Below are 22,805 nucleotides of genomic sequence, written 5' to 3' on the forward strand. Positions count from 1 at the left end.
CAGCACGCAGGAACTCAACACTTGCCCGCGGGTCCTTAAAAAGTGCTGAAAATGGGTTACTGAAATGTCCCAGCAGACGGGTATCTGCGACTTTTGTCACTGTTATTGTATTTGTAAATGTTTCCTGCCTGTATCACCACAATTCAGGAGGTTGGCTTCTTCAGTCCAGCATGTTTGGGCCAACTCAGCTTCAGAACAACACAACATCCCAGCAGAAAGATGAAGATACTCCATTTTTTTAAAAAATAAAGCCACCTCCCTACTCCCGAATCAAACATACATTTTCGTGCAGTGGCAAAGAGCCTGATCTAACAACGAATCGACAATTTGTGTGTCTGGCAGCAGGAGGAAGAGTACAAATCCATCACTTTACCACACTGTAAAAGTCAAAAGAAAAGTAAACGACAAGAGAAACTTCCTCAGCATGCTGGGATATTTTATATTATAATATTACCTTTTTGAAAGATAACTAGAATGTCAACCTTCAAGTAAATATAACACAGACATACTGGTTTGGTGTACACATTTTAATATCACGATTGTCAAATACACATACACCTAAATGAGTTTAAGCAAAAATTATAAAATTTCTAAAACTACTGCACGAAAAAATGTGTAAAAACAACCAAAAATTCAAAATAAGAAGACTAAGACTGTTCTTCCATTTGATTAAGTTTGAAGATTAGGTAATTTTAAAAAATACCACAGAAATACCACGATGAATTTCAGAGACGAGTTGCATTAAAAATAGCAATAAGTCCATGTAGGGTTTCAATAACATAAATTATTCAGATAATTCTCCCAGCTCAATCTCAGGCTTAAGATAATGTAAGTACAATGTATGTTCAAATAATAAAGGGTGGTGGACATTTCAGACTTTGTAGAGCTTCACACACAACCTGAAGAAATTGTGACCCTTGCCGTCAGTCTACGTGCAACAGACTCTTACGTCCATGCATCAAAAAAATAGAGCAAATCTTGAAAAAAATTAAAATCACAGCTTGGACAGTTCCCTACCAACTTGTCCAATTCCCTACCAACTTGTCCAATTCCCTACCAACTTGTCCAATTCCCTACCAACTTGTCCAATTCCCTACCAATTTGTTCAATTCCCTACCAACTTGTCCAATTCCCTACCAACAACTTGTCCAATTCCCTACCAACTTGTCCAAGAGTCCACTCCCGACATGCTGGTAGCCCACATTGCTAAACCGGTCAAAGATTTCACATTGCGTAACATGAACTGAACATGGCAGGTTCTTTTTTTTTTTTCACCCTCTCCGTACGCCCTGGGGTCATTTTGTACCCCCGGAGTTCTATTCTTCACATTTTAGAATATACTTCTAGTGCGAAGATCTCTTTGAAACTTTCAGTATTTCTCAAAAAATCATTTTGACAGATAACTATGCAAAGCATATGGATCGAATTAACGAGTAAATTTCCTCTTTGGAAATAAGTGGTGGCACAGAGTTCCCCACGTCTTGTGGATGCGATAGTAAAACACGATGTACGGATAGAGTTAATAACACCCTTATATCTCAGAACTATCTCCTGTAAACGCCATTATCTCCAATAACTGCTATAGAAGTACACATGCTGACTGGGAAAGCGCCCAGTTTCTTAAAAGTAAAAAATAGGTCTAGTAGTAAATCTTTTCTCAGTGTAAAGTGTGCATGCTAGTAAAAGTAAACTCATGCATGTAAAATTCCAAATGCACTCATATGACACATATTGACATTTATACTGATTTGAACATCACATAAATCTATATATTGCACGATTAAAAAAACTATGGAATATTGCACATATATATATATATAAATATTGAGATTCGTTGATTGTACAATAAGAAATGACAAGCCCTCATTATATCTTTTTTTTACACCTTAGTACATACGTTTGGTCCACTTTAAACAGAAGTAAAGCATGCTTTCTATTCAAATGTGAGAGAAATATAATAATAAACAGACTAGCTTAATAGTACACGGGTTAAAAATTTCATTTGCAAAGTCAGAGTACAATACAAATTTGGTCTCACTACAAATACGATACAGTCTATCGTAGCTTATATACATTACCCCAAAACAAAGTCTGGGAAACCCTCAAGACCTGTGCCTGGTGGTTCCCATAAATTTCCTCTCATCTCAAAAGGGAGACAAAATGTGAGAAATGAGGGGACGCAGAACAAGAGTTCTTGCCTGTCACATCAAGATCAGCTCCAAGTCTGAAAATAAACTGCCACGCACAACTGAAGTGTGCCGCGAAACAGACGAGCAGCTAGGTCGGAGGTGGTGATCACATAGGTCCGACTGTGTAAAAAAAAATGGCGCTGAGCAGGCGAAAACAGCTCAGTTCTCGGTACCCCCTTTTGTTTTATCTCCACGGCGTCGTGGAACACTCCGATAGCAGGGCGGGCCTGTCCGCACCACTAGAAGAAGTGCTGCACTCACGCACGTCTTGTTGGGTCCTCACAACTCCTCACGTCTAGTCGTGTCAGTGAAATCACCGATAGGAAATATAAAGAGGAGGGCACAACTTTTTTCACAGCGCACGTCAGTTGTGCGTGGCAGTATATTTTCAGCCTCAGTCGGCAATGGCATCTACAGAGTGAACATTTATTGGGGTTTTTTGAGAAAAGTGAAACTTGAGATGAAATTAGACGTACAGAAGAAATTTAAGACCTAGATCAGTGATCGCTGAACAAAACGGCACAACACAAGCCAAGCGGTGTCTGTAGGCACAAGCTTTTTTTTTTTGGCTTTGAGATCTACAACACAGTGCCTTTGAGAAAGTTGCATTCCCTCCCTCCCCCCCCCCCCCCTATGGCAACCAGTAACATATCATACATGTCGTTTTGTACATTCATACACCACACAAATCAATAAAGCTGTCTTTAGTTCTTCATATTCTAATGTTTCAAATTGAAGAAGTCTCCGAGACAAAATCACTATTGACTGCACTCACACACAGGGAATGAGAAACATGTACATATAAATTAAATATAAGAAACATGTACATGTAAATTAAATATAAGAAACATGTACATGTAAATTAAATATAAGAAACATGTACATGTAAATTAAATATAAGAAACATGTAGGGCCTACATATAAATTAAATATCTATTCTGAAAATAAATGTCACTAAAAAAAAAACAACAATGGTCCCAGGAAAAATGAACATCAAATTCAAATGGGAAAAAAATATCACAAAAGGAACGGTGGAACATCATAAATAATAAAATGTACACCAAATAAAACAAGGAATGTATAACTTTCCCATGTTTTGATTAATGTTTAAATGTAGAGACTAGGTAAGTACAGAGTGCTTGAGCTGGATCCTTGGCCACAGCCCCGCGGTGCAAACTACCGATGGATGCCACAGACAGCAATAGCATAGGCTACAACATTCTGCTCACAGACGCCAGCGTCGTTACGAAATTCAAAAGTGTTTTGCTGCACGGAATGGTTGAGGGGTTTTTTTTCATCAAGAGATGGGTGACAGAATTATGCTTTGATGTTAAAGTCTTTTATGATCTAAAAAACTTCTGGAAATGTCACACATGACCTTGAAACCATGCACAAGTGCCCACAAAAGAATGCTATTTGGCTTAAACAAGTCATTTATTGATCCAGACGGAAAAAATTGAACTTCAGAGAGATCAAGAACTAGGCTTCTTACTGTGATCCTGAACGGCTAGACCCTCTCCATCACCCCAGAAAAATGTTTAACTTCTGATGAAAACTTTTTGCCTAGTGGCAGATACAACATGACGCCAAAAAGAAGAGGTGATGGACAAATGTGTGATCAGATTTACGTAACATGAAAGACAGAATTCAAATTGAAATCCTGAGTCTAATAATAACAGCCCTACGGAATCGATGCAAGACCTTTCCCTCTACAAACCAAATGCATGCCTCAGCAAATGGTGATGTAAACACAATACAGTGGAGTCCCCTTTAACTGAACTCTGTGGGACTGCTGGATTTTCTCTGGTATAGCCAAGTTTTCAGTTTAGAGAGATTGCTCAAGTATATATGGCTCTTTTCGTCTATGCAGACGGTCAACTTAGCTTAAGATGGTCTCAAGGTTGTCTTCATGCAGCTTCTTTCATGGCTAATTCCTCCTATGTTTGAAGCGCAGATTCTGTCGCAAAGCTTGCATGTCAGTGACGTAGAAGAACACAAAATCGGGGATTTGATTTTCTTTCTGTTTCCCCCTGTTTTCGAATTCACCTTGTTCAGTTAAAGCGGACTCCACAACAGTCAACCCGAGACAGCTCAAGAGTTCATGACCTGTAGGCTCAGGGAGGCAAAGTTCCAAGAGTTTTTAAAGGACCTCATCTCCTGACAGCAACAAACTCGAGAAAAGGGAGTGAAAAAAACAGTCATAAAAGCTATTATTACTCTTACGACAACTGCATCACTGCCCAAACCTGGCAGTTCTTCGACGCAGGCTCCTATACACACCTACAGACTTACAAAGCCTGCTCTACTCTGGCGTTGACCAGATGACAAGGACATGTGGTTACTTGAGGGAGGCATTGCGCTGCCAAGAGCGAAATGCTCGCAGCTAAAGGGATTTGAAAACAACAACAACAACAACATGACAACTGCAACTGTTCTTTACTGCACTTCTAACAATGTAATCAATGTCGGCCTTAAAAAAATGCTAGTTGTTTTTGCATCACATGACCTCAAGAAGATGTAGAATGTCAGTACATATGTAGGTATTATTAAATGGTCAAGCAAAAACTCAAAATTGTAAGACAAATTAACATGTGAAAAGTTGTAACTGAAACTAAAAACAAAACATAATTTATGATTCTTCATTTTAAGCAGGGCTGCCAATTTTGACCAACTTTATGGAGTTCCTTCAAGGTTTCCACGGTCTGCAATGGTTTCATAACACGTAACTTTTCCTCTAGTCTATGAAGTACAGTCGGAGTACACAGACTTGCTGAGTACCCCATATCCCAATAATATCTTCTTTGATTCCCGTCAAAGCACCTCCATCAGATTTGCAATCAGAATTGCATAAAATCCTTCTTTTTTTTTTTTCATGAATCCCGTTTCTGTCTTGTCCTGTATGACTTGTCCTAAATGACGTGAAACTCGACATTTTTGTTACCATTTGCTCGCCCCGTTTTCGCGACTTATCGTAAATGATGTAAAAGTATACGTTTTTATTTCCGTTTATTTGTGCACAATTGCAATACTCATTTGTGAGACAGCGTGGTGGAATCAGGCTCTCGTCAAAATAATCAAAGTGAAGAAACTTCCATTTTTCCTCAGGTTTGTGGATTTTTATCAATTTTGTTGTTTTTTGGCCAAACACCTTTGTGCCCATTAAACAATTTAATTTTGTTTGGATTTTCCTGAAAAACGTTGATTAAAGGCACAAAATATTTAAATTTTCAGTTACCACGGACTCTTAAGCTAAGGAAATAACTAATCTTTGGCGGTAATTTTCTCACTAATTTTACCTCTGAAAACAGGTGACCCACACCTCCTTCATTCGCAAATATCTCGACTTGTATTCAAGATAAAGGAATACTTTGCTCTTCCAAAATAAGACAAGAGAACAAGCTTTAAGATGATACCAATATCTCTTCATGCCCAAAAATTGACGAGAGCTTGATTCCACCACACTGCCTCACATTTATTTGCCATAGTCGATTAATTACTTCATTTTAATCTGCTGGGGTCCGTTTTTTCCCCAACGAGGATTTTGAGAAAAACTTTTGTTTTGTCATAGAGGGGATGGCAGATCCAAGTACATAATAAACAGTGCATTTTAAAACAATTTAATTAATGTCACAATCACTGCTCGTTAACCAGAACACAGACATACATAACAGTCACTGAAACACAAAACCTGTATCAGGTTTCAATGGCAAAAGAGTCTATCTAATCAGATGAGTTTGTCTGCTGCACAGAAAAATAACATACATCAATCACAGCATATATCTCATAGTCTATTCTGTAACCAAACATATCATGGTAAAAATTCTCTTGAAAAGTTCTAAACCCAACTTACGAATATCAAATATACCAGACATCCGACTCCGCTCGCTCGCTCGGAGAACACAGTGGTATCACGACAACAAGACCCACATGACGGTCCCCGTCAGGACGGCGATATGGGCGGTGGCGGTGAGTCGTGTGCCGGTGTTGTAGCGACACTTGAGAGGGACGTCGTTCAGCTTGGGACACTTGCCCTGGTCTCTTAGCGTGCTCTCCGAGGTGTCCTTGTGCGCGCACGTCCCGTTGATGATTCTGTAGGCCCCGCTGTTCACCACGCTGAAAGCACACACACACAGACAAATAGCCGTCACTTCACACACTGACTGACACACAGCCGTCACTTCACACACACACAGACAAACAGCCGTCACCTCACACACGGACTGACACACAGCCGTCACTTCACACACACACAGGCAAACAGCCGTCACTTCACACACTGACTGACACACAGCCATCACTTCACACAGACACAGACAAACAGCCATCACTTTACACACTGACTGACACACAGGAAAGTATATTATAAGACACTGTACACTGTACCTCATTTGTAGTGAAACTAAATTTTAGTTTTAGTAGAGGTTTTACGGCACTCGCAACTGCATAACGACATATGAACGCCAGAAGATTAGAGGTGTTACAAGAGAGTAACAAACATAAAAAAAGAAGAAGGGGAGATAAGGACGATAGATGTTTCATAGGAAAGAAGAAGCAAACCACACCAGAGCACCCGCCAACCCCCCATGCACTGTAGACTGTTCCTCATTTGTAGTGAATGGTTTATTTATTGTCATTCTTCTCTGAGACAGAAAACATGGCTCCGCTCACTGACAAATTTGTGTGTATTCTGATTTCACAAATGAAATTTTCAACCCCCTGTAACATTAAACTGGTTTACTTATTGTTATTTTTCTCTCAGACAGGAAACATGGCCAACCCCACTGACACTAGGGCTGGATCCTGCTCGTCAAATTTGAGAGTGGCGATTCGCGATTCAGTCGGCTTCAATGAATCGCGAGTACGCGAGTGCTTGTGGAGCTGTGGCGGAACACTGAAACGGAACAGTGTCCTATCAACGCCTCTTGGCGAGCGCGAGTCCCACACTTGTTGTTCCGCCATCCTCTCCGCCCCACACCCTTTGTTGCGCTGCTCTATCAATTGACCTCAATTAGTGACCCCCATAAATTCCCCCCCCCCCCCCCAACCCCACCATTCGCTAAAACAATGGCTCCATAAAATTCCTTCTGTCTATTGGTTGGACCCCGTTCATTTTGTTTTAATAGGGGGGTTGGACTATACCATCTTTTGTAAAATAAGGGGAGCCATACTAAGTGTTCCGTTCCGTTCTTGCGCTCGTGACTCGACTCAGCCGTAGGTTAAACAAGCCACAAGGTGGTGACAGCGACAGGGGAGTGAATCGGGAATCGTTTGGCGATACTGTTCCGCATTCCGCTGAAGTGAATCGTGAATCGCGTTCCGCAGGAAAGAGTGGCGATTCAGTTCCGTTCTCGCGCCCGTGACCCAGCCCTAACTGACGCTACAAAGAGAAGCTGAAGGGGGCCGACAGAAGAGCTGAGAAGGACAGCCCAGTATATGATAGATACCGGACTTCAAGTGCGATGCGATAGAGAAGAAGTAGTAGAAGACTTCAGACATGGGCATGGTTTCAAATCCATCACTAAGCTGGTGCTATCTACTTTACGGGCAGACAAGTAACACGTCCCAAACTTTGAGGGCTGAAAGTTAATGGTCTTACTCTGACAACACAAAGAGCATATTTTTAAAAATTACACTTCACACATTCAAAACCAGGGAAAAAATCATTTAAAAGTTATATTTCTTTCAGAGTAACTTAATTTCTCTTTTCATTTGCTTTACATTGGACTTCACAACTTCTATAAAATTCCCCAAACTTTAGCCTTTCTAAACAAGGAAGAAACATGGACTTTTACAATGTAAATTGTGGAACAGTGTTTTATAAACAAGAGAAGAAATATATACCTGCGAGTAATTCTACAATGGAAATTGTAAAATGACTACAAAATATGAAGAAATATGTACCTGCCCATAATTTTACAGTAGAAATTGTAGGACAACTCTTTATAAACAAAGAAAAAATATGAACCTGCGAGTAACTTTACAATCAAAATTGTACAATGCTTTATAAACAAAAAAGAAATTTGTACCTGTGCGTAATATTACAATAGGAAGTCGTAGAACCACGCTTTATATACAAAAAAGAAATACGTACCTGCCAGTAATTTTACAGTGGCAATTGTAAAACGACACTTTATGAACAAACAAAAAATATGTACATGTGTGTAATTTTACAAAAGGAAATCGTAGAACCACGCTTTATAAACAAAAAAGAAATACGTACCTCTGAGTAATTTTACAGTGGAAGTTGTAGAAAAGCGACTGTTTGTAAGCCAGCCAGTCCTCGATGACAAGCAGGTAGAGATTGGTCTGGGGCAGGGCCGTGACATAGTAGAAGCCCGACATACACGGACCGGACACGTTGCCCGTGATCATCCCACTGCGACCTGGGAGCAAGACAGAGACGGGGGTTAGTCTTTAGTTTTGGTAATTGTTTTATGGCACTAGCAACACAATAAGGCCCATATATATGTGCCGAAGATTAGAGGTGTTACACGAGAGTAACAAACACAAAAAAGGAGGAGGAGAGATAGGAAAGAAAGAGCAGCAAACCACACCATAGCACCCGCCAACCACCCACTGGGGTCAGTCTTAGTGAATGGTGAGTCGCTGTGATCACTGAGACTTAATGTGTTTTAGTAAAAGAGTTTTAAGGCACTTGCAACAAAATAGTGTACATATATATACAAGCCGAAGATTAGAGGTGTCTCTGCACACAGAGATGACGTCAGCCTTAGTGAATGGTGAGTCGCTGTGATTACAGAGACTTTAAGGGGGTTTTTTCAGTAAGAGTTTTACAGCACTTGCAACAAGATAAGGCCATACGTACGTGCCGAAGATTAGAGGTGTTACAAGAGGGCAACAAAAACAAAAAAGGAGGGGAGAAAAGGACAACAGATGTTTGATCGGAAAAAGGAGCAAACCACACCAGAGCATCTGCAAACCCCCAGCACAGAGACTTTTCACCAAAAATGGAATAGAACAACAACACTGAAGAGAAACAGGAGGAGCAGACCACCCGCCCAAATATAAATAATCAGATTTTAATCCTTAATTTTACCAAAATACAATATCAACCACCTACAGAGAAAGAAACAGACCACGATCTTCCGCCTACGAACAGAACATCTACAGCTCAACTTTCACTTGAACAGAATAAAACCAGAACTTCCCCCAATGTGTCCTTTGTGTGACTATGCATGAGACAGTGGAACATCACCTGTTCCACTGTACAGCCCTAAATGACATCAGAGCTACCCTTCTCCCTCCGAGACCTAACATTGACAACACACTCTACGGAACATTACAGCAACTGCAGCAAACCTGCACTTATCACTACATGGCATTGGACAGAAGGGCAAGAGCCCAGATGTTGCTGGATCGATAACAACAACAACAACAACCAAAATACAAGACCAGATTCCTCCCCTTTTTCAGAAATTCGTCCCTCTGGGACAAGAAGATATGTGAGGCATTGTGGAGAAGTCAGGTGCTCCTCAAAATTATGAAATCAAAGAAACGGGTATTTTTCTGCTCATTGGACCATTTTTATCAATTTTCCTTTTTCCCGTCTCAATACCCTTCATGTCCATTTACAACCCTGTTTCAGAGTGGACTTTACTGAAAAACGTTGATGAAAGACACACAAAAATATAAATTTGCACACTTAAAGTTAAAGTTTTCATCACCTGAGCTATATATAGATCTATATTTTAGTTCTGGATATTTGCACAATTTTACAGCTGAAAATATCCACAAACTGTGTCCTGTGGGTGGTTGGCGGAAGCTCTAGTGTAGTTTGCTTCTTCTTTCCTTTCAAACGTAGATCTATCATCCTTATCTCCCCTCCTTCTTTTTTATGTTTGTTACTCTCTTGTAACACCTCTTATCTTCTGGCGCTCATATGACCTTATGCAGTTGCGAGCGCCGTAAAACCTCTACTAAAACATCCACAAACTGTGTCCTGCTACATACCCAAAGCCTCATCGTTGGCCCTGAAGCTGACCACGTCTTGAATGCAGCCAAAGTCACTGTGGAACTTGGGGATCGGCCCACGGTTTTTGTAGTAATCGTCCGTGTCTTCTGGTTTCTGGGGCTGGCCCTCCAGGGTTAACTGGAGAAATAAAAAGGACCAAAAAAATTATTTTTTGTTTTTGTTATAGTAGAGGGTTTTGCGGCGCTCGCAACTGCATAAGGTCGTATGAGCGCCAAGGAGTGGGTGTCAACAGAGAAGTCTTTACAGGGAATCAGACTTAGACTGCTCACCTCTCTAGCTTCAACAGCACAAGGTCTCCTTCGACTATCAAGGCACCCCGGAAATAGCGGGTCACAAGAGAGTGACAAACATACAAAAGAAGTGGAGGAAAATGACAATAGTAAGGATCAGGAAAGAAAAAGCAGCAGTTCCCTGTTGTAGATCAGGCACAGTTATGAGCATGACATGAGTCAGCCCATTTAAAATTCTACTATGCTTGAACGAGAAATGTCCCCCCTTTGGGAATGGCCTAAAGACACAGTCAGTGGCACTACCCCAGGGGGGTGACAAAAAAATAAAAAATAAATAAATTTAAAAAATAAAATAAAATAAACTGCCAAATGAGGTGACAAAGCATATGATATGATAGTACGAAACAAAACTGCACCCATTTTTATACCTCTGGTTTGTTTAGTTTTAATTTTAGGAAGAATTTTACGGCACTTGCAACACAATAAGGTCATATAAGTGCCAAAGATTAGAGGCGTTACAAGAGAGTAATAAACATAAAAAAGAAGGAGGAGAGATAAGGACGATAGATGTTTGATAGGAAAGAAGAAGCAAACCCCACCAGAGCACCCACCAACCACCCACAAAAAAAGAACCTGCCGAGTGAGATGACAAAGCATATGATAGTACAAATCAAAACTGCATCCATTTTAATACGTCTGGTTCGTTTAGTAAGAATTAAAGTTTTAGTTTTAGTAAGAGTTTTACGGCACTCGCAACTGCATAAGGTCATATGAGCGCCAGAAGATTAGAGGTGTTACAAGAGAGTAACAAACACAAAAAAGAAGGAGGGGAGATTAGGACGATAGATGTTTGATAGGAAAGAAGGAGCAAACCACTCCAGAGCACCCGTGGTTACCACCCACTAAGCGTAAAAGTATTCAGGCACTTGCAACAACATATGACAATACAAACAATAACTCAATCCATTTTTATACGTCTGGTTTGTTCAGTTTAAGTAAATGTTTTACGGCACTTGCGACACAAATAGCTCATATAAGCACCAAAGGCCAGAGTTGTTACGACTAGAGAGTAGAATACAAAGAAAACAATGGTGGAGAGAGAACGACAACAGACATTTGATGGGAAAGAAAGCGCACACCACAACAGAGCCCCTTTCCAAATACCCACATCTTTAGTTTTGGTAAGTGTTTAACGGCACTTGCAGCACAGTAAGGTCATACAAGTGCCAAAGATTAGAGGTGTTACAAGAGAGTAACAAACATAAAAAAAGAAGGAGGAGAGATAGGACGATAGATGTTTGATAGGAAAGAAGAAGCAAACCACACCAGAGCACCCGCCAACCACCCACATACCCACATCTGGGTTGGGGAAAAAAAAAACAGAAAGAAGATACGAAATAACAGCACCATGTTGTAGAAGGTGGAAATCTTTACATGTCATTTAAAGAAGTCAGGACTTGATAGGACCTAGCACAAGCCACCAAAAAGAAATGCGTAACATCAATGCAAGTTTAGAATCAATGTATCTAACCTTGGGTTCTTTCGGAGAAATTCTACAAGATCCCTGAAAGTCGATGGACTCTTTCCTGGTGAAGAACTTGTGATGATAGACCAAATGCTTCATGATTTCTCCCTCTTTCCGGCCTAGGGTGACACTCTGGTAGCGAGACTCGTCGAGAGCGTTGGCCACCAGGAAGTCCGGGTCCATCACCAGAAACGCTGCTGTGTCAAATAAGTAGCACCTGTCAGAGAGAGAGAGAGAGAGAGGGGAGTTTGAGTTTGAGTAAGAGTTTTACGGCACTTGCAACACAATAAGGTCGTATAAGTGCCGAAGTTTTAGTTTTAGTAGCAGTTTTACGGCGCTCGCAACTGCATAAGGTCATATGAGCGCCAGAAGATTAGAGGTGTTACAAGAGAGTAACTAACACAAAAAGAAGGAGGGGAGATAAAGACGATAGATGTTAGATAGGACAGAAGAGGCAAACCATACCAGAACACCCGCCACCCACCCACAGATAGGAGTTTGAATTTGAGGACACAGACGCACATGGACTCAATCGGGGTTATTAAGAGTAAGAAAAAAAAGCAAGACAGACAGACAGATAGAGACAGGAGGGAGGGGGGGGGTGTTGGCTCTAGAAAATACAAGTCTGACAACGCTGTCAAGGCTATTAGGTTGAGAAATGTTTTTCCGGTTATAGTTTTAGTAAGAGTTTTACTGCACTTGCAACACAATTAGGTCTTATAAGTGCCAAAGATTTGAGGTGTTCAAGAGAGTAACGTGCACAAAAAAGGAGAGATAAGGACAATGCATGTTTGATAGGAAAGAAGGGAGCAAATCACAGCAAAGCACCTGCTAACCACCCAAAAAGTGTTTCACTTTCTTGAAGGGCCCAAAAGAAGTAAAAACAAAGACAACAGTTAGAGTGAAACAGATGAAAAAGCAGCAGACACCAGATGTTATTATAGTCCAAGTTAAAGCGTGGGGTGAGAACACAATAAACCAACAGGAGAAATATCTCAGCACTGTGGTATCAAAGAACAACCTTCCACACCTAGTCAAACATATTTCATGGCACTCTCTGAGTGGGCTGAGAACACATTATACAACAAGACAAGTTTCAAACTAGTCATCATCATCATTGCCTTTCTCACCCTGCACCAGGGTACAGGCCACGGAAAAACACCTTCCACCTTTCTCTATCCTGGGCTAGCCTCTTGATGTTATTCCATGTCTTCCCACTTTTCTGTACATCGATTTCTGTGATTTAAACTAGTGCAATCATAAAAAGTGCCAGTGTGGAGAGGCGGACCAAACTGTGGAACACATCCTTCAGCACTGCAGGACACACTCCAGACAGTCATGCAGAAGTATTCATACTATCAGAAATAACCAACTGAGCTTCGACCCTCTTTTCAGTCAGAAATATCATTTTCTCTCATAGTTCCTCATTCAAATAGTGCTTGTATTGTTGGTAATAACAAGCTGAACTTTGGTGAAAAGGTCAAACTTCAACAGAAAAAAACTCTTCTTTAACACTTTGCCATCACAAGGCTTACATAGTAAAAATCCTTGCCATCAGAGGCGAAGGCATTTTGGGGAAAATCCAAACAAACTGGGAGGTAAACATCGCCGATCGGCGAGATGTTTTTTTAAGTTTTAGTAGAGGGTTTTACATAAGGTCATATGAACGCCAGAAGATTAGAGACGTTACTAGAGAGTAACAAACATAAAAAAGAAGAAGGGGAGATAAGGACGATAGATGTTTGATAGGAAAGAAGAAGCAAGATGTGACGGCAAAGTGTTAAAGAGAAAACAAAACTGGAAAAAACCATCCCTTCCCCGCAGACCTTGTCTCACAGCCGGGCTCCCCGTTGGGACAAGTGTACACCTGACCACACGACTTTTTGTAGTCCGACGCCTGCATGCTCTCCAGGGACTTCTTCTGGAAATCGTCGTAGAGAATGTCCAGGCCCGTCACCGCCTCCACTCGCTCTGTGGCGCAGCGCCGGTGGTCAGAGTTCGGGCCCGGCCCTTTGCTCAGGTAGCACTTCTCTGGGGAAAAGTAAAAAGTATCAACGGCAACAGCCATTATCTTACTATACTTAGTTTAGTTTTAGTAGGGGTTTTACAGCGCTCGCAACTGCATATGGTCATATGAGCACCACAAGATTAGACGTGTTACAAAAGAGTAACAAACAAAAAAAAGAAGAAGGGGAGATAAGGACGATATATTGTTATATGTTTGATAGGAAAGAAGAAGCAAAAGCAGTAGCAGAAGCAAACCACACCAGAACATCCGCCAACCACCCAATATCTTATCATACCTAGAGAAGAAACAGAATACTGTGCACATAACTGATAAGTGTGTTTAACACACTGCAATGCTGTATGTCTTGATTTAGTAAGAGTTTTACGATACTTGCAACACAATAAGGTTATATAAAAGCTGAAGATTAGAGGTGTTACAAGAGAGTAACAAACACAAAAAAGAAGGGAGGGGAGATAGAGACGATAGATTTTTTTATAGGAAAGAAGGAGCAAACCACACCAGAGCACCCGCCAACCACCCACAGTAGAAGTAAAAATATCAACGGGAACTGCCATTATCTTACTACACCCACAGCAGAAACAGAATACTGTGCAATATTGTTGTTGTTATCGATCCAGTAATACTGTGCACATAACAGATAAGTGTGTCTAACACACTGCAATGCTGTACATCTTAATTTAGTAAGAGTTTTATGATACTTGCAACACAATAAGGTCATGTAAGTGCAAAAGGTTAGAGCTGTTACAAGTAGAGAGTAACACACACAAAAAAGCAGGAGGAGAGATAAAGACGACAGATATTTGATAGAAAAGAAGGAACAAACCATACCAGCACACCCGTCAACCCCCCCGCACGGTACTTCCAACATATTTTGACTCACCCTGTAAAGCAAGGTTACAACATTTAACTTTCTACAGCAACATCAAATTTATTAAAAACCCAAAAATAAGTTCCAACCACAAACATGAATTATTAATGACAAGTTCACATTCCATGTCAATGAAACCGTGAAGCATGACATCCCTAATCTCCCATTCACTCAAGCAGCCCCGTCAGTATACAGCGCACTCGGAAAAAGTCCACCAGACACCATAATCCAGGTCACGTCAGATTTTATCTCTATAGCTTCAACTCTTTAAGACCCGATCCCGATCCCACTCATCTGACTGACAGCACACACAGCTGTGTGCACCACGGCAGCAGACGTCTGTTTTGTTTAAGTAATGGTTTTACAGCACTTGCATCACAATAAGGTCATATAAGTGCCGAAGATTAGAGGTGTTACAAGAGAGTAGCAAAAAAAAAATAGAAGGAGGAGAGATAAGAACAATTGATGTTTGATAGGAAAGAAGGAGCAAACCACACCAGAGCACCCGCCAACCACCCACAGAGACGTTTGTAACATCAGAGCTTAATGGTGTATCAATTTGGGGGGGGGGGGGGGGTTTCCCTACTGAAAGTGAAACAGATCGGAGCTGTTACTACTAACAAAGATAAGCCATTTCTATACTCAACAGTCTCGCTGTAACTACATGTAACGTCAAAGTGAGTAAATATTTTCGGCATTTCTTGGTCTTATCATTCTATCTTTTTTCTTTCCAGATATGAAACAGAAGTTGACAAATCATGGTTCACCATGTACCTCTCTGCACTTTTCTACCCCACCATATGTCTGTCTCACTACGGAGAGTCACTGACATGTCTTTTAGAAAAATACTGTTTGACGTCAAAAGACTGTTGAGCCCGTTCACTTTTACGAAAAGATCATAGATAAAACCATGAAATTTGTATCCAGTTTCACCACTGGCATCAAGAGAAATGATTTCAAGCTTTCTGAAAGCCACGTCAGGTCATGTTATACCGTTCTCAGAACCCACAGCCTCGAAGAGACAGAGAACTAATGGGCTAAAAACAGTATCCAGAAAGACAAAAAAAACCCAAAAAATTAATAAATAATCTTCATCACCATGATTACAAACAGCATGTCATTTTTACTACTACTCACTGATATAGCAGTCGTCATCGACATCGCACTTGCAGCCTCCCATGAAGTTCCCTCTGGTGAAGTTCATACACTCTTCATCAGTCTTGGGGGTCATCCCTTCGAAGACGGCTTGAGAAATCGTGTTGATCTTGCCCACCCCCGCCGAGTCCATGTAGGGCGTGGACACAGAGGTCTTGTGAGGGGCCGAGCTCGTACGTTTGTACCACGGACGCCTGAAGTACGCGGGAATCAAACAAGGCGGCTAATTAATACTTTGTATATATATGCTGTCAGTATATCAAACATGGTAACTAATTAATACTTTGTATATATATGCTGTCAGTATATCAAACATGGTAACTAATTAATACTTTGTATATATATGCTGTCAGTATATCAAACATGGTAACTAATTAACATTTTGTGTATATATGCTGTCAGTATATCAAACATGGTAACTAATTAACATTTTGTGTATATATGCTGTCAGTATATAAAACATGGTAACTAATTAACACTTTGTATACTCTGTTAGTAAATCAAACAAGGTAAGTAATTAACACTTTGTTTATACTATTAGTAAATCAAACATGGTAACTAATTAACACTTTGTAAACGTTATTAGTAAACCAAACAAGGTAACTAATTAACACTTTGTATATGCTATTAGTAAATCAAACATGGTAACTAATTAACACTTTGTAAACGTTATTAGTAAACCAAACAAGGTAACTAATTAACACTTTGAATACGCTATTAGTAAATCAAACATGGTAACTAATTAATTAACACTTTGAATACGCTATTAGTAAATCAAACAAGGTAACTAATTAACACTTTGTGTACACTGTTAGTATATCAAACAATGTAAATCATTAACACTTTGTATACTCTGTTAGTATATCAAACAATTTAACTCATTAACACTTTGTATACGCTATCAGTATATCAAACAATGTAACTCATTAACACTTTGTATACGCTATCAGTATATCAAACAATGTAACTCATTAACACTGTATACGCTATCAGTATATCAAACAATGTAACTCATTAACACTGTATACGCTATCAGTATATCAAACAATGTAACTCATTAACACTGTATACGTTATCAGTATATCAAACAATGTAACTCATTAACACTGTATACGCTATCAGTATGTCAGTATCATTTGTCCAGCACACTAGTTGATCTGATTACGATCATGAGAGTGAATCACTCGCACTATTGAAGCGAAACTTTTCAAGAGAAGCTGCGTGCACTTCTAAAGAAGTTAACAATTTTGAAAATGCCATTATGTCAATCTATACTGTCTAAAGAAGTTTACAATTTTGAAAATACCATTATTTCAATCTACGCTCACATTGAAAAGAAGTTTACAATTTTGAAAATGCTATTATTTCAAAATTATGGCTATCATATCTTTGATGAAAGTATCTTTTTCAAAAGACTTAAAATGTATCTTTATAAGAAAAAAGATGTACTTTGTTGGGTCGTAGCCTCTGGTAGATCTGTGGCCAGGGTAGGTGCGAAATACTCCGCTCCGAAGCCCCACATTTGTCCACTTGACTTGATCAATGGACTCAAACTTTCTGTCTCTCCAGATTTTCTCGATGGGCTGCGTGATCAAAACATCAGCTCTGAAAGCACAAAAAGAGCAATGAAAAAAAGTGCATGTAACAATAGAGAACTGCAATCTACAATTTTAAAAAGTATAAGGTAAAGGGAAGATGTAGAAGCAAGCCCATCATCAAAAGAATAATCAGAAAATGTGCTTACAGCAAAATAAGGTTTCCCTACTGAAAGTGAAACAGATCGGAGCTGTTACTACTAACAAAGATAAGCCATTTCTATACTCAACAGTCTCGCTGTAACTACATGTAACGTCAAAGTGAGTAAATATTTTCGGCATTTCTTGGTCTTATCATTCTATCTTTTTTCTTTCCAGATATGAAACAGAAGTTGACAAATCATGGTTCACCATGTACCTCTCTGCACTTTTCTACCCCACCATATGTCTGTCTCACTACGGAGAGTCACTGACATGTCTTTTAGAAAAATACTGTTTGACGTCAAAAGACTGTTGAGCCCGTTCACTTTTACGAAAAGATCATAGATAAAACCATGAAATTTGTATCCAGTTTCACCACTGGCATCAAGAGAAATGATTTCAAGCTTTCTGAAAGCCACGTCAGGTCATGTTATACCGTTCTCAGAACCCACAGCCTCGAAGAGACAGAGAACTAATGGGCTAAAAACAGTATCCAGAAAGACAAAAAAACCCCAAAAAATTAATAAATAATCTTCATCACCATGATTACAAACAGCATGTCATTTTTACTACTACTCACTGATATAGCAGTCGTCATCGACATCGCACTTGCAGCCTCCCATGAAGTTCCCTCTGGTGAAGTTCATACACTCTTCATCAGTCTTGGGGGTCATCCCTTCGAAGACGGCTTGAGAAATCGTGTTGATCTTGCCCACCCCCGCCGAGTCCATGTAGGGCGTGGACACAGAGGTCTTGTGAGGGGCCGAGCTCGTACGTTTGTACCACGGACGCCTGAAGTACGCGGGAATCAAACAAGGCGGCTAATTAATACTTTGTATATATATGCTGTCAGTATATCAAACATGGTAACTAATTAATACTTTGTATATATATGCTGTCAGTATATCAAACATGGTAACTAATTAATACTTTGTATATATATGCTGTCAGTATATCAAACATGGTAACTAATTAACATTTTGTGTATATATGCTGTCAGTATATCAAACATGGTAACTAATTAACATTTTGTGTATATATGCTGTCAGTATATCAAACATGGTAACTAATTAACATTTTGTGTATATATGCTGTCAGTATATAAAACATGGTAACTAATTAACACTTTGTATACTCTGTTAGTAAATCAAACAAGGTAAGTAATTAACACTTTGTTTATACTATTAGTAAATCAAACATGGTAACTAATTAACACTTTGTAAACGTTATTAGTAAACCAAACAAGGTAACTAATTAACACTTTGAATACGCTATTAGTAAATCAAACATGGTAACTAATTAATTAACACTTTGAATACGCTATTAGTAAATCAAACAAGGTAACTAATTAACACTTTGTGTACACTGTTAGTATATCAAACAATGTAAATCATTAACACTTTGTATACTCTGTTAGTATATCAAACAATTTAACTCATTAACACTTTGTATACGCTATCAGTATATCAAACAATGTAACTCATTAACACTTTGTATACGCTATCAGTATATCAAACAATGTAACTCATTAACACTGTATACGCTATCAGTATATCAAACAATGTAACTCATTAACACTGTATACGCTATCAGTATATCAAACAATGTAACTCATTAACACTGTATACGTTATCAGTATATCAAACAATGTAACTCATTAACACTGTATACGCTATCAGTATGTCAGTATCATTTGTCCAGCACACTAGTTGATCTGATTACGATCATGAGAGTGAATCACTCGCACTATTGAAGCGAAACTTTTCAAGAGAAGCTGCGTGCACTTCTAAAGAAGTTAACAATTTTGAAAATGCCATTATGTCAATCTATACTGTCTAAAGAAGTTTACAATTTTGAAAATACCATTATTTCAATCTACGCTCACATTGTAAAGAAGTTTACAATTTTGAAAATGCTATTATTTCAAAATTATGGCTATCATATCTTTGATGAAAGTATCTTTTTCAAAAGACTTAAAATGTATCTTTATAAGAAAAAAGATGTACTTTGTTGGGTCGTAGCCTCTGGTAGATCTGTGGCCAGGGTAGGTGCGAAATACTCCGCTCCGAAGCCCCACATTTGTCCACTTGACTTGATCAATGGACTCAAACTTTCTGTCTCTCCAGATTTTCTCGATGGGCTGCGTGATCAAAACATCAGCTCTGAAAGCACAAAAAGAGCAATGAAAAAAAGTGCATGTAACAATAGAGAACTGCAATCTACAATTTTAAAAAGTATAAGGTAAAGGGAAGATGTAGAAGCAAGCCCATCATCAAAAGAATAATCAGAAAATGTGCTTACAGCAAAATAAGTTGCAGTAGGAGAAGGGGGGGGGGAGGTAGAGGGAGGGGGGGGGAGGTAGAGGGGGGGGAGGTAGAAGGGGGGGGAGGAGGGGGCTGTTTGCCTGTGCTTGATGTATCATCAGCAGCCTAGAATGGAAAAGGAAAATGAGACGTCACATGAACAAATAAATACTGGCAAGTAAAAAAAGTTTCTCTCGCAAACCACCAAAATAAATTCTCTGCAATAAATTCACTCAGCCCACAACACTTCTGTCTTACCTAACGCCTTTGTTAAACTTCTGATCTCGACTTTCACATCCTTGGTCTTCGCTGTATCCGTTGATCCAAAAGTGAGCATCCAAGGTCTTCTCTTCCAAGCTGTCGTTGTACATATACTTGATGGGATCACAGTGGCTCTGAGGGGCTGCAGGAAAGAAAAAAAAAATCATACTTATTATACTTTAGAAAATGTACCCCCTTACTATTCCAAAAGAAAAGGTAATTAATATATGTGTCACGACGTGGTGGAATCAGGCACTCGTCAATTTTTGGGCATGTCGAGTTATTGGTATTATCTTAAAGCGTGTTCACTTACCTTGCTTTCTATGGAAAAAAAAATTCCCATCTATCTTGAATAGAAGTTGAGATATTGGCAATTGAAGGAAGTGCGTGTAGCCTGGTTTCAGAGGTAAAATTAGCGAGAATATGGCCGCCAAAGTTTGGTAACTTCAATAGCTTGAGAGTCCTTGAAAATGGAAACTATCTATATTTTGTGCCATTAATGTTTTTCAGTAAAATTTACTCAGAAATGTGTTTCTATATGGACATAAAAGATGTAGAGCCAAAAAACACAAATTCGAAAAAAACTGCCAAACTTTAGGAAAAATGCATGTTTCTTTGATTTCATTAATTTGATGACGAGTGCCTGATTTCACCATGATGCCTCACGTATAATCAAATCATCAGATAGATGTCCTTTTGTAAGAGAGAGGCAGAGAACAAGGATGGACGAAGATCTTGTCAGTACGTTAGTGCTCTAGCATGTGTAATCCACAGCTTGCTCTGTATACTTCTTAGGAAGACGAGAACGTATCCAAGTCGTGTCCTTGGGTCAGCTGGGGGAATGATAATTGTAGGGCACATAGAGCATGCTGTAGAGCATGAATACATTTGCTATAAAAATGTTATTATTATTATTATTACTATTATTATTATTATCATTATTATTTGGCGCTCATATGAGCTTATGCAGTTGCGAGCACCGTAAAACCTCTACTAAAACTATCATCATTATTAATATTATCATTATTATTATCCGTGGTGTCCCAGCCGTCAATAACTATGAAATAAGTAGGAAGATATCAAACCCTGATATATACTTACCTAAGAAAATTGTGGAGTACTTGTAAGTAATTCTCAGTTCGGGATACCTCTCCTCGGACTCTCTCACGTCTATTTTCTCGTACACGCCCGGCAGTCTCTCCCTCAGAAGGGCGCTGTTGTACATCTTCAGGAGATTGTAGTAGCTCTCGTCTATGCTGGTGCGGTCTCGCGGCTCTTGAGATCGGCGAAATTCCTAAGAACGAAACAATGCACATGGGGGTTTGCGATATATTTTTGTCCCAGCTCACTGCTCAAAAAGACATAATAATAAAAATCAAGTTTATGGCATCTTCTAAACTCTTTTAAATGAAACGAAACGTCGCATTTATTTCATATTTTGCTCAATCTCACACCCAACCAGACGCAGTTTGAGTTCTTGGGATCTATGGTGTTTATTTAAACGAAACAAAACATGGGGTCTTATTTAAATGTTCGTTGTTGTCTCTGAACCAAGCCTTACACAAAAAATCAAGTTTTTGTCATCGGGACAGAATTCCTTAAAAGGAAACAGAACAAGTGACTTTCTTACTTTGTGGAAACTTGTCACCCTGCCTGACATCAATGTAAGGGGTCATTTTAACAATTTGCTGCCAAAAGTCTCATATATTAAAAACTTTTGCCATCAAAGGCAAAGGCATTTTGGGAAAATCCAAAGAAATTGGGAGGTAAACATCGCCAATCCGCGAGATGAGGCGTCAAAGTGTTAAAAACAGAACACCTGACAGAAAGAAAGAAATGTTCCCAGGAGGACAAGGAAACTAGGTAACCCAGCCAGACTCAAACTTTTCTGGAGTGAGCCACGACTTACCATATCCTCACTTGCCAAACTGAAGGCAAACGAGTAGTCTTTGTCCAAGATGGACCCGTAGTAGTAGGTCTGAGGGAGCAGAATTGAAAAAAATAATGTTATTGTCGTAATTAGTGACAGAGCAAATCCTAGATCAGTTTTTGTACCCTCATATATCATCATGAATAGCATTTGTATAGTGCAAATTCCAGATCAACAGCAAGCTCTAAGTATTTTACAATCTATATCATTCACGGCGCACAGAAGCAGGATACTTTAGTTGAGAACTCAGGTAGCTAGTGCCGCGCTGACCTTTGACGGTGAGCGGGGTCATTGTTTGGGCATTCTTCGGTCAGCATGACCGCGTGGGAGGTTTAGAAAATCGTATTTTTCATCCTGAATTGAGCGCTCATTAACGCTACAATATTGACTGAAAGACATCACTGCATGAGGGAATCAGAAGTTCCAAGCCTTTTTCATGATTTTTCACAAACAAAGTGAATCGGTATTCGTCGGTTTAGTTGTAACAGAAAGTGCAAGATGGTCATACCTGATTCCCGTTAGCGTTTCCAGTTATGACGTAACGAGCGCCGATAATTAGAAAACTGAGCATCAGGATTAGTTCATC

At 39.5% G+C, this 22,805-nt stretch overlaps 1 protein-coding gene across 1 annotated transcript in view; it reads right to left on the reverse strand.

The window, feature by feature from the left end:
* Nucleotides 1-5,474: 5,474 nt before the first annotated feature.
* LOC101864093 (voltage-dependent calcium channel subunit alpha-2/delta-2) overlaps nucleotides 5,475-22,805 on the reverse strand; it is a 34,178-nt gene continuing 16,847 nt past the window's right edge. The window contains exons 14-23 of the mRNA XM_005108122.3: nucleotides 22,199-22,267; nucleotides 21,391-21,583; nucleotides 20,287-20,431; nucleotides 19,732-19,887; nucleotides 18,306-18,517; nucleotides 13,764-13,968; nucleotides 11,944-12,154; nucleotides 10,161-10,299; nucleotides 8,410-8,572; nucleotides 5,475-6,302 (exon numbers count right to left, since the gene is read on the reverse strand). Coding sequence (XP_005108179.1) covers nucleotides 6,098-6,302; nucleotides 8,410-8,572; nucleotides 10,161-10,299; nucleotides 11,944-12,154; nucleotides 13,764-13,968; nucleotides 18,306-18,517; nucleotides 19,732-19,887; nucleotides 20,287-20,431; nucleotides 21,391-21,583; nucleotides 22,199-22,267 — 1,698 coding nt within the window. The 3' untranslated portion in view covers nucleotides 5,475-6,097. The remainder of the gene's footprint in view (nucleotides 6,303-8,409; nucleotides 8,573-10,160; nucleotides 10,300-11,943; nucleotides 12,155-13,763; nucleotides 13,969-18,305; nucleotides 18,518-19,731; nucleotides 19,888-20,286; nucleotides 20,432-21,390; nucleotides 21,584-22,198; nucleotides 22,268-22,805) is intronic.

This window comes from Aplysia californica, unplaced genomic scaffold (genome assembly GCF_000002075.1).
Source record: "Aplysia californica isolate F4 #8 unplaced genomic scaffold, AplCal3.0 scaffold00662, whole genome shotgun sequence".
NCBI classification, from domain to species: Eukaryota; Metazoa; Mollusca; class Gastropoda; order Aplysiida; family Aplysiidae; genus Aplysia; species Aplysia californica.